Source organism: Pinus tabuliformis, chromosome 8, assembly GCF_031772625.1.
Source record: "Pinus tabuliformis cultivar Carrire ecotype Pingquan chromosome 8, CPIR1, whole genome shotgun sequence".
NCBI classification, from domain to species: domain Eukaryota; kingdom Viridiplantae; phylum Streptophyta; class Pinopsida; order Pinales; family Pinaceae; genus Pinus; species Pinus tabuliformis.
In genome coordinates, this window is record NC_142294.1 from 292,354,355 (window position 1) to 292,366,966 (window position 12,612).

Sequence of the window (12,612 nt, forward strand, 5' to 3'; positions counted from 1 at the left end):
TTGCTTTCTATCAGGACTGAAGCTTTCAGATCTTGATGCTCGTAATTACGTTCAGTTTGTGGGACTTTTATAGTAACTCTGTGGATATGTTTAATGAACCGTTTCCAAAGATTAGAGCAAAGCTTAGTTTGTGGGGCTAATTACAAGCGCAACAATCAATCGTAACAGTATGACATGTTTAATGAACCGCTTGCAAAGCTTAGAACGAAGCTTCAAGCTTGATTAGAAGGATACCGTGAAAAGATGAAGGAGAAAGGCATTGAATTTTGAACATTTAATTTAAATTTGTAAGTGTAAAGTATACTAATTTCCGATTTGTTTAAGGCTTTCATCTATACTAATTGACCATTTGTATGATAAAATTCTACATATTCTATTTTTTCAGTGAATAGGAATTTCCTGAAGTAATTTTTCCTTTTTAATTAATCTAAGAGATTTGAATCGATACCCATTTAGCAAAGAATGCCTTCAGCAAAGAATGCCTTGACAGTACATTGATTCATCTTTAAACGAACTGCCTCCCATTTGACACGAGTACAAATTTGCAATTCCACAGGCAGACATAATCTTGAGTAGATCATATGCCATCTATCCTGAATTGAACTGAGCATGGCTGCTAGAAAATTGATTAATGCGGTGTGATCTGAACTGCAGATAATAAGCAGGAACCGAAGGAAAGAGCCACTGATCTCCATCTATATATGAAATATCAAGGAAGGGACATGCCTCGTACTGGGTAAGCTCACGAGCATACCACACTCTCATTGTTTGGTTGGCGCCAGGGCCCGTACATCGGTATTGAGCATAGAACACCGTCCTGAGACAACGAAAACAAAATTAAACAATTAGGTATTTCACTCTTCTGAATTCGTATGGTCAAAGAGGTCGATTGAGTTTATGTTGGGTGGTGGGCTGAACAGTTGTAATCTCATCGAAATTCAAATCTTGTAAGTTGATAGGTTCACGTTCCAGAATAGAGCTAGCTATGAAGACGGGCATCTGGCCTACCCAATGCTCATAATTTTTAGTCATGGGCTATTACCCTAAAAAGGTACTCAATGCCCAAAATTCTTCCAAGTAATAAATATCAACAAAGAGAAAAAAAATACAGAAAGCCATACCAATCTCTGTTGGGATCATTCCAGTCATTCCATCCGTCAGGAGAAATAATTGCAGGCATATAGGTATATGAGAATATGATTCGAGAATATGGACGCCATGCACGACCTAACCATAGGTTCCCGGTCCCTTGGATGAGGCACTTGACGAACGAAAATCCTGTGTTCTCTTGACTAGACCCCCGTGCCTGCGCAGCGATCGCTCCTGTGATCATGGTCGACCCGCTAGGCACTGGATTTGCAATTGAATTCAGAACGCATTCCTGCAGTTTTAAGCGTTTGCGGCAGAGATGTATTGAGAATGGAAAATTTATGTGAGGGAATGCATATCCTATTTTATGACGGCGAATAAGTTTATAGGTTAGATGGATAGAATAACATACTCAGATATGAATTGCTGCTGGCTAAATTGCATTTGATTCAATTACTGAATGTTAAAAACGTTGAGAGTAGATACGCTAATTTTAGCGCACATTTCCTAAATTAAAACTTTAACCTGACTCAAACATCCTAAGGAATGATTTAGACTATCTCTAAGCTGCCTGAAACTACATGCTAACTTGGAGTAATTATCTTCAAAAAGATGGTTACCTGGTAGAGAGATCTAGCGTTGCCGAATATGAAATCGATGGAGCCCTGAATGAAGCAGTCTTGAAAATAGTGACGCCCTCTGTCATCATGTAGGGTATCCTGCGCACCATAGAACCCACAGCTATAGAATGCTGCTTTATCACCTGATATCCTCAGAGCCACAGCTTGGCCGCCCATATCACCCGGGTTTGCAGCTGGAGCCGAGTTCTGCACCCATTAATGCCCATCTTTGAGAAACTGGCATAGATACATGTTAATGGGATCAAAATAAGATTCATTTATTCATTTTATTTTTTTATTTGGAATGAAAGAATTTATTAATTTTATTTTTTTATTTGGAATCAAAGCATTCGAAATTTCATGGTATTTTTTAGGTTATAATTAAAATTAGTGATTAGCAATGACTAGTAACAATATAAAAAAATCTCACGTTTAGTTTTAGATTAGTTGAGCTAACTTTTTAAAGTTAGCTAAAATAAAATTTATTTATTTTTTTATAAATATCTATTTTTATTATTTTAATTGTAGATTCATAAAATATTGTAAGATCCATTCATTTTTATTATCTCTGTTGCAGTTTCAGAAAATATTTTTAAAATCTGAAGATAAAAGTGAGTTGATTTTTTTTGTGGCCCAGAAGAACCTAGCAGCCACCTAGTAGCCATGAGGCTTAACTACCAGTAAACATCTGGGGTCTACAGCCTACCCTCAAGCCTCAAACAAGAGGATCTGAACCTGGGTCTAGGTAAAGTGGGTGGCAATCAAAAACCTATGTCTCTAGAGTTTCAAAGATTTAACCTATCTTAAATTATCGCAGGACAAAGTAAGCTGTTTTTTTAAGCTCTCTTCTATTTATCAAACTTTTTAAAATATTCTAATAATTTAGTATCAAATCAAAGCCGCTTGAAGGAATACTGAAAGCTCCTCCCATTCTTTTTAATCATAAAGCCTCTTATGAGTATTGATGTAGGAATGAAGTTCTCAAAATAGAGGAAGAGGGACCATTTATCAAAATAATGATTAATGGTTAAAAAGGGGTCTCTTATAATTGTGATGTCATAGGAGCTGTTAAAGTGAAAAGAAAACCAGGATCACCTTATCAGAACTTTAGAGTAAACGCATTTTATAACAACGCATACAGGTTGGTTGAGTGAAAAAGCTTTGAAAGTAAATGGATTTTACAGCACAGAATAGGGTACTTGGTTAGGTCCACAATTGCAATCTACATCTCGAAGTGGGGATCCAATCTGCATGCAATCCTTTGTGCGTAAAGCGATATATCCAGTTCAAACTTTGAAGTAAAGGCATTTTACAACCCAGTCGAGGGTGGTTGGGTCAAGAATTTCATTCCTCATCTCGAGAGAGGGGTCCTTGTGGGTCTCTCTAACGCTTTTTTTTGTAAGGCTAAATGTCGAGTTATACATAAAATGATCAAAATCTTGATTTTAATGGTTTTCAGAGATATGCATTTCAGGTTTGACATTCGAGATTCCAAATTGTTTTTTGGGGCTATGGTGGAACTATAAAGGAATCGTGATTTTAGTTGAACTGTGCCATGAAATTTTAGTTTTGGATAAATTTTATGCTTAGACTGCATAAATTTTCTGTCGCAGTGTAAAGGATATTGAAGTTTACACCTGAACAACCTATAAAGTTATACAACTGTGTGACATTTGATAAAATTGCCACACGTAGCATTTAGGGGTTGGAATTGAATAAAGGATTTAGAAATCAAAATGATTGAAATACTTCGACTGGAATAATAGAAAAAATGTTTTATTGACATTAGTCTAACTTTGATGTATATTAAGTTAAAATCAACTCACATCATCGAGGGATGAGAAGAGGCAAATTGAAGGAAATTGATTAGCCTAAATACTATGTTAGGATCACATAACATTCAGAGAAGAGGTAGAGTCTAAAGTTCATTTTAATTATTACATTAAAGATAAATATTATGGACAAAATTATGAGTTGTCATATATCTGACGCAGGAAAACCACCAGTAACTTGAGCTGAACCAAGTTTTCCAAAACCACACTAACACAGCATGATAAACCTTAAAGGTCTGATGTTTTTGGAAATCTGACTTCACAGTCAAGGCTGCATTGGATTATGAAACACCAGTGTTGAGTAACCATTAACAAAAAAAAAAAAGTGATTTTAAATTTGAGTGAATTTTCTTCTATTCTACATAGATCTGTTACTTCTAACTTTGAAAGTTGAGGCTACGTCCATTACAGTTACAAGTGGAATCAAGGTCTATTACAGGAACACCAGTGCTGAGTAACCATTAACATAAGAATGTGATTTAAATTTGAGCGAATTTTTCTTCCATTCTAAATTTGAGCTAATTCTCTTCTATTCTACATAGATCTGTTACTTCTAACTTTGAAAGTTGAAGCTACGCCCATTACAGTTAGAAGTGGAATCAAGGTCTATTACCAGGCCTGTAATAGAGAATAAAATATGCCCATTTTCCAGGCAAATTGTAAGCATGTATTTGACTTATTTTGTTGAAAGGGTATTTTACAATTTAAAATGGAGATTATACTGTTAGTTGGGAAGGTAGTGTTTTCTTAGTCAGTAAAATCAATTTATATAAATGTTTAGTTATATCTAGAAGTTTAATTGTGTTTTCTTATCACTAAAAATTTGAAGGGGTTATTTTTTTTATGACTAAAAGTTTAAAGGGGTTATTTTTTTATCACTAAAAGTTTAGAGGGGTTATTTTTTCCTGACTCAAAGTTTAAAGGGTTATTTTTTTATGACTAAAAGTTTAATTGGCTAATTAAAGTTTAATTGGGATTATTTCTGGTGGTGAGTAAAATGAAGATTGTCTCCTGGTTGTTGTCTTAACACTCAAATTCAATTCTTGCTAATAACACATTCCCAGAAAACCAGAAATATTGTAGTAATAACATGGTATTTATGAATATCATTGACACTCACTCTCCAGAAAATAATTTCCATGAATTTTTTTTGCCATATCTCAAGCAAATAATCAAAATTTTGATCAAAACTGGATAATTTAATAAATCCATATGGAAGTGGATATAGGGTCGACTCAACATACCACGAAATTTATATCCTTGGCAACAAAATTATCTGCAAAAATAGAGACGCTTGCGCTGTAGAAAGTGCCACCGGAGGAATTGGCTGTATCGTTCCAAACTATGAAGGTGGGAAGGAAGCCATGGCCTTGAAACGTGATATTGGGCTTTGTTCTTGGGACAGACACTTTCTCTCTGCATATTACAATTCCTGATCAAATTCACAATCATTAACCATATTTCCGAGTACACTAATTAGGGATTTTGATTAGGTTGCTAGGTATACAAAATACTTAAAATTAAAATAGCTTGACCTTACATATAAACACCAGGAGTCATGAATATAATAGTCCGGTTGGGAGTATTGTCTGGAACTGCATTAACAGCTGCCTGGACGGTTGTGTAATTTCCACAACCAATTTGATCGACAATCAAAACATTGGAGTTATTTCCTAATTTTTCCAATGGCAAAAAGGGGATTACCTCATCACAGTCGATCCCCTTTTCGAGATGGTGATGGTGGTGGTTTTGTTTCCTAGATAATATCTCTGGTTGCACCAAAGCATTCATAAATTCCACAACATTGTTCAGATAATTGCAAGGTTGGACCAGTTGGGTTTTCTCTGGCAGAAACCACAGAAAAACCATCTGAGTAGCCACAAAAGCTATGGCCATGGCAGACACCAAAGTGAACATGTACTTTGTTTTGAACTTCATTGTTCACCGTTGTGAGCAATTGATCTACACACCCAAGTTCTGTACACTGGTGTTGCATCCATAAAAAATTGAGTAACATATATGTGTATTCTTTTGAACGTGCAAGAAACATTTTAAGCTTATCTTTGACAGCACTCCAATGCAGGTTAAGATTTTAACAGAACTGCTCATAGAATTTTCTCTTAGCGCACACTGCACAGTAAACTGTGGCGTGCACATAAAGGCAGTTCTACTATTGGCTCCGAGGCAAGAAGGAAATGTAAATTCTTATACTGTGGCTGAATTTATGTCCTCTCACTTGCATATAATTAGCATAATGAATTTATGTCCTCTCACTTGTATATTATATAGTGAACTTTTCACAATCAGAGTGTCTAGGTTTTTCTGAAATATTTATATACACCATTAAAAAAAGAAATTTTAGATAACAAAAATGAAGATTTTGAAATTAAATGTTTATACTCTGACTTACCGAAATTATGTTTGGAAATTAAATATGACTTAGATAATGCTTTTTGCAGGAGCTGGGTCAATCTTTGTCGAGCTGAGATATCTTAAAACACTGGGAACCGAAGTATGGCCAATAAATCACAACCAACCCACCGTTTTCGTCTCGAAGTATTGCCACTAAATCACAACCAACCCACCGTTTTCGTTCAGTGTTTAAACACTTGTAGTGCAGTGCCAGTAAGATGAAAGTTTGATGAGAAAGTAACATTGAAATCCTTCTGATGAGTGGTCTTTACACTTCCATTTCTTTCCTTTCTTACCGGCCGGCAATTTGTTTCTTTTCGATTCACTAAGTACCGTCGTGACCAACCCCATTTTTCCAAAGTAACCAAATTTGGCCATTTTACCGCGATAACTTGGCATATTACATGGTTGTTGTTGGTTTTTTTTGACTTTTACGTGTTATATTAACAACCGACCATATTACAATAATTTAAGATATTCGTTATATATATATATATGACACTTTTTGTTTATATACAAACTCTTACCTTGGCAAGTGATATTTGCGATGTTCATACAACTAAATTTGAAATCATTTATCGTAATCAAGTTACTTACCATGTTTGAAATTGTAAGTGGGCAATGATATATTTACGTGGTAAGGCGTTCCTCTGAGAAAGACATCCCTAAAATGTGAGGTGTGCGATATTGAGCCATTGGTTATGTGTGTTAGATGATTGGAGTGTTTGAGCGATTGGTTATGTGTGTTAGATGATTGGAGTGTTTTCTGCCCTTCGTTTAATCTATTTTTCATAGAAAAATAGTTTTTTTCCCATGGTAATGGGCCATGAAAAGCCAGGACTGGCCTGGCGATGAGACTCTTCGCAGAGACTCTTCATGTCTTTCTTCCCTGCATGCGTAGCCTTGTGCGGTTATATCAATAGCAACCCTGTGCGCATGGAAAAAAAAATGACCTGTCTTGAGTTTGACAGAAACTTGGCCCTCCGTTTTCTAGGCTCGTCCATATCATTCAAATTATATAATTCAGACAATTACGTTGCAATTTCGGACAATTACGTTGCAAATCGTCTTTAAAAAGTTTTATATTCAAGCACTATTTGCTAAGCGAAACAATTTTGTTCTGTTTTCATACGATTTTAAGGCGATTTCAATTATTGTTCTTGGAAACTATTTCCATTCCTAGAGTTGGGCAGCCCGAGGGTATTACAGAGGTATTTATGGTCTAAACTTGTCAATTTACGAATCAGAATTTATTTGTCTTCTGTAAATGTAACTTGGTTAACTATACGCTGTCTCAATTAATCTGGGTTTCTTAAAACACTGGGTTAATCACCACTCTATTTTGTTAATCATCAACTAATATGCTCAAGATTCTTTAATGAAGAGATTCGTTTTGGTTTGTACTTTTATCTTGAAATTTAAATTCATTAACCTTTGACTCACAACGTGTCACCGTAGATTAGAATTGTAATCACAATGTATGCCGAATGTACATTAATATTTTAAATGGAGTTTCCTTGACAATATGAACATCTTGAGATTTTGCTTTTGTTTAGACATATTCTAGATTTTTTTTAATTACTGTAATTTGGGTATAATTTTTATGCTATTTATTTTATAGCTTCTTTAATTCCTATAATTTGGGTGTATTCTTCATTCTAGGTAATTAATTACTGTACTTTATATATTCTTTAATTACTGTAACTGGTTATAGTCTCTATCTTGTCCTTGTTCTGTTTTTTTTCTTTTATAATCTTGGATGTATAATCATTTCTTAATTTTCCTATGTATCAATTTTCTTTGATCTTGTATTTTATTTGGTTGATTTTCATTTTTCCTATGTTTTAATTTTCTTTGATTTTTTTAATTTTCGATGTTTCAATTTTCTGATCTTGTGTTTCATTTGGTTGATTTTCATTTTATCCTGTGTGTTTTCTATTTTTATATCATGCTGGTGAAGGTTTCTTTTGATCGTGCTTTTTCTTTCACATGAATGGATGAGAAGTAATTTTCACAATGTATGTACAAATTGTGCATTGCTGTGCTAGAATGCTATGTTATGGATATATTTAAAATCTACCGATCCGTACTCTTGGACCTTGGCTGTAGGGTGGAAAAATAATACTGAGAGGAGATATGTTGAAAAATGAAAGGCAATTTGGTAAAGCTTTTCATCCGGCAAGTTACTATGTTATGTTATTTTTGTTGTTGTTGTTAAATCTGATTTTTGTGTTATCTTTCAGATGGACAGAAGAGACTTAATTTTTGTTGTTGATATATAAATTGTTATTTTTGTTGTTGTTGTTAAATCTGATTTTTGTGTTATCTTTCAGATGGACAGAAGAGACTTAATTTTTGTTGTTGATATATAAATTATTGGTGGCTGCGTTTTCTGTTCAGGAGAATTGAGAGTGATATTGTTTCTGAGGAGGAGCATTGCATGTAACTGTGAGTGGTTTTTTGAATGTTACTTGTTTGATTGAACTATGTTTTATAGCCTGTGAAAATGAAAGCCTGTTTTAGATGGTGTTCTTTTTTCTTAAGTTCCGAAAAGTTAATTCAAGTGAAATTTGCCCAGAAGTGTTACTTCGAATGATTATTATTGAAATATAATTTATCACTTCTGATCTTTGGTGATCAATTCTGTTTTGTTTGAAGTACTTTTATGAATAAATAAATATTAATTCGATTAGAACAGTAAGGGCCAGGTGACTTCCACAAGAAAATGTTTGCATGGGTCATTGGGAGACTCTGCTGGTACGGACATCCGAAAAAGCGGGTCCCGGGTGTGCATTCAGCTAACAAGAGAGTCCTTCTTAGGATATGTTTGATAGCCACTCACAATGAGCGATGGCAACACCAAAATAGATAGATATGTTTTAGGATGAAATATGCAGCCCTTTTTACATGAGGATGCAATGTCCACCCCTTTTTACATGACTACAGTAACATGGGTAAATTTTTATTTTAAAAATTATCTAAAATTATTTTTACGCCGTAAGGCGTTCACATCCCTAAAACGTGATGTGTGTGATCTTGAGCCATTGATTATGTGTGTTAGATGATTGGAGTGTTTTCTGCCATTCGTTTAATTTGTTTTTTCATAGAAAAATGGTTTTTTTCCCATGGTAATGGGCCATGAAAGGCTAGGACTGGCCTGCTGGTGATGAGACTCTTCTGCTGGCGATGAGACTCTTCGCAGAGACTGCCTGCTCGTTACGCCGTAAGGCGTTCCCTCTGAGAAAGACATCCCTAAAATGTGACGTGTGCAATCATGAGCCATTGATTATGTGTGTTAGATGATTGGAGTGTTTTCTGTTGTTAGTTGCTATTCAACTTTCAGCGGTGAAGGACATTTCTGGACGTTCTCTGTATTGCTTCATCTCCGGTAACAACCTTAATCTCCTTTCCGAGTTTTTGCTTCATTTCTATTTCATCCATGGACCATGATAGAAAATCCTCTTCCATCAATTGTACATTAGCCACTAAGCAGCTACAGAGTCTTATAAATTTGATTCAAAATTATTTCCCGATTGAAATGATTCAATTATATATATGCTTTCTTGATAATTTAAATTTTATTCGTTTGTGTTAAACTAATGCAAAGTGGTGCCATCGTGACTATCTTGTTCTAGTGAACAGACTCTAGAAATGCCTTACCTTCCCTATCCATGAAATTCAATATGCGTTACAATCTAATATCTATTAGTAAGTGTTTGTTCATTACTCTTATTCTATGAAGAAATGATGTTGTGTTAAGCTGAGTAGAAATAGATGCTTTCAAGCCTGGCTGTAGCTAACCTTAGCATAGAAAAATTAATACAACTTGAGATAAATATAATGCCTCAAATAGACCTGTGTCATTCTAGTATCTGATGATTTGGTGTTTTTAACTTGGAAAGATACACCTTCAAAACAAATAGTTGCAAATGCCATCAAATGTATCTGTAACATTGCCTTCACGTGAGAACTTATTGATCTACACTGCCTGCACATGTTTCTAAATGTATTTTTTTCCATATCAATACCACATGAGACTATATGGACTACACCCTGGTTACTCATGGGTTCACCATTCTCTTGATATCGTTTTGCACACCTTTAGATTAGTCATCCATTGGTGTTTCACCAACATTCATTTTAACTAATTCCAGGAGCTTACTTCTCATTGAATCAAAATGTACAGTTTGGGCATAGTCTTGTGCTATAAGCCTTGATCATTGTAAAAGAGGCATCTCTGTTTAGCTGGGAATTTTTTTTATTTATTTAGTTGTCTACTACCAATGATTCTATTTGCAATTCTTAGATAATAGAGGAGAGTTATGTTCACCTTCCCATTCCAACCCGCTCAAAGTGCTTACTATCACTAAGTTAATTGTGTGCACACATCAAATACCAATGACTTATAATTCTTGCCACGACTGCAGTTAATAGAATATTGTTCTTCAACGTCACAAGCTGGTTGGGATTCACATCAAGTACAAGCTTTGAATTGGACATTTCAACATATTCTTGACAACTCTTTTTTACTTTGACTTCTAATTCTATTTCTCAATTGAATTTTTCAACTTTACTTACAAGTGTTAGAGATGAGCTTGGTTTGTGCTCCTACTCCAGTGTTAGAACAAAGCCTTTAACACCTCATGTACTTGGACAACAGATTTGTGTTACACATCTTTGATTTTTTCCTTAAAAATCAATTTCTGTATGAAATTATTTCTTATCAATTTGCATGCATATAAATTTGGTGCACCTCATATGGCTACATTGTCCCTTCCAGGGCTTGCAATTGGCCTGCCAGTATGCTTTTTCTTGACCTCTGCCATTCAAAACATGGTGATTCTTGAACAATCAACTCAGCAACCAGATGATACTAGAGTTACCCAAATCGAAGGCGGCTAGAATCATCTTTAGCTTTTTCTCGACTCTTAAAAATTGAAAAAGCAAGTTGTGTCAAAGTGTCATAAAATTTATTCAAATCGGAATAACATCACTGCTCCCTCATTGGTCTCAGTTTGACAAAATGGAGTCCACCAATCAAGGATTTCCCCTTGGGGGAATCCTACTCCCTTTTCCTCTAGGGGAGATGTTGGTGTACCTCATATGGCTACATTGTCCCTTCCAGGGCTTGCACTTCGCCTGTTGGTATGGCTTTTCTCGACCTCTGTCGTTTAAACACCATGATTCTTGGGCAATCAAATCAGCAACCAGATGATACTAGAGTTACCCCCAAACCTTCTATTTTGTTTGTTTCTCCCTCTCCTTCCTCTGCGCTTGGTGGAACTATGCTTAAAAAAAAATGATCGTATAAAAGTTGTTGTAATAAATATCTTTCTTCATTATGTTTACAAGCTTAGATGCCCACTCATTTAGAAAAAAACTGAACATGCTTCTTTCCCTTTGCCCTTTAATTCATATTTTTTCAAGTAATGCTGTAGGAATGTAATGAATTTTAAACATCTTACGCGAAGAAAACAACATTTTTGTGTTTTGTTTTGTACCAGAAAATGACAACAAACCTTACTGAAAATGCAATTTCCTCAATGTTATCTGGATCAACTCATATTCAACCATACCTACAAATTGTTGAACTTGAGCCAATACAATCAATGCAAAATTCAACTCCACGATATCGTACTGCAATTTCAGACGAAACACATAAGAAACACATCATGCTTCCAAAAGATTTCAATGATCTCGTAGCAACAGGCTTGCTACAAAAGGGTTCTATTATAAATGTTAAAAGTTGGACTACCTCAGCTATTGGTCCTTCAACGTAAGTTTGTTATAAATTTCTTATTTCAAATTTAACATTTTTTATTTATAACACAACCGCTTCTAACAGTTATTCCTTTGACTCTCATTTGTCGTGTAGGTCTATAAAGCTAATAGACTTTGAAATATCTACTTCATTTGCACCCTTAATTGGCAATCCAAAAACTATGAGTATCCCCATCACATCTGATGAAAACACTCCATCCTCATTGGATCCACATCCTTCATCAAAAAGACACTACCCTCTTCCAACTACTCCAACTCCGTCCGTTCTACCAGTTCAAATTCCCATCAAATCGTTAAACCCTTACCACTCAAACTGGTGCATAAAAGGATACGTCCAAAGAAAAACAGCTCTTCGACAGTTTCAGAATCAATACGGACCTGGTAAAGTGTTTTGTTTTGACCTGTTCGATACAGAGGGTGGAGAAATACATATTACATGTTTCAACAATGTCGCAGATTATTTTTTCGACAAAATCCAAAATGAAAATGTCTACATTGTCTCTAAAGGGAATGTAAAAATGGCTAATAAGCAATACAACCACTTGAACAATGACTGGGAAATTTTGTTGAATGCAACATCTACCATAGAACATGTTGCCAACGAAAAAAATATAAACCAACAGTGCGATTCAATATAAAATCAATTGATGATATCAGAACAACAAACGTCAACTCCATTGTTGATATTCTTGGTGTTGTCACAGACATTTCCAGTGTATGCACTATACGTAGAAAAGACGGCTCTGAAGTCAATAAACAAACAGTACAACTTCGAGACATGTCAGGGTATAGCATAGATGCAATCCTTTGGGGAGATAATTTTAATGTCGTGTCGCAGGAAATCTCGTCCCTATGTGCTACAGGAAATAACCCCATCA

The 12,612-nt window shown here is 35.1% G+C and overlaps 1 protein-coding gene across 1 annotated transcript; it reads right to left on the reverse strand.

The window, feature by feature from the left end:
• Positions 1-410: 410 nt before the first annotated feature.
• LOC149235274 (putative pectinesterase 8) lies at positions 411-5,515 on the reverse strand. The gene is made up of 5 exons (XM_089461338.1): positions 5,082-5,515; positions 4,786-4,957; positions 1,710-1,916; positions 1,122-1,381; positions 411-817 (listed from the first exon to the last, which is right to left on the reverse strand). The coding sequence occupies exons 1-5, from the start codon at positions 5,477-5,479 to the stop codon at positions 589-591; spliced, it is 1,266 nt and encodes a 421-aa protein (XP_089317464.1). The 5' UTR covers positions 5,480-5,515; the 3' UTR covers positions 411-588.
• Between the last annotated feature and the right edge of the window lie 7,097 nt (positions 5,516-12,612).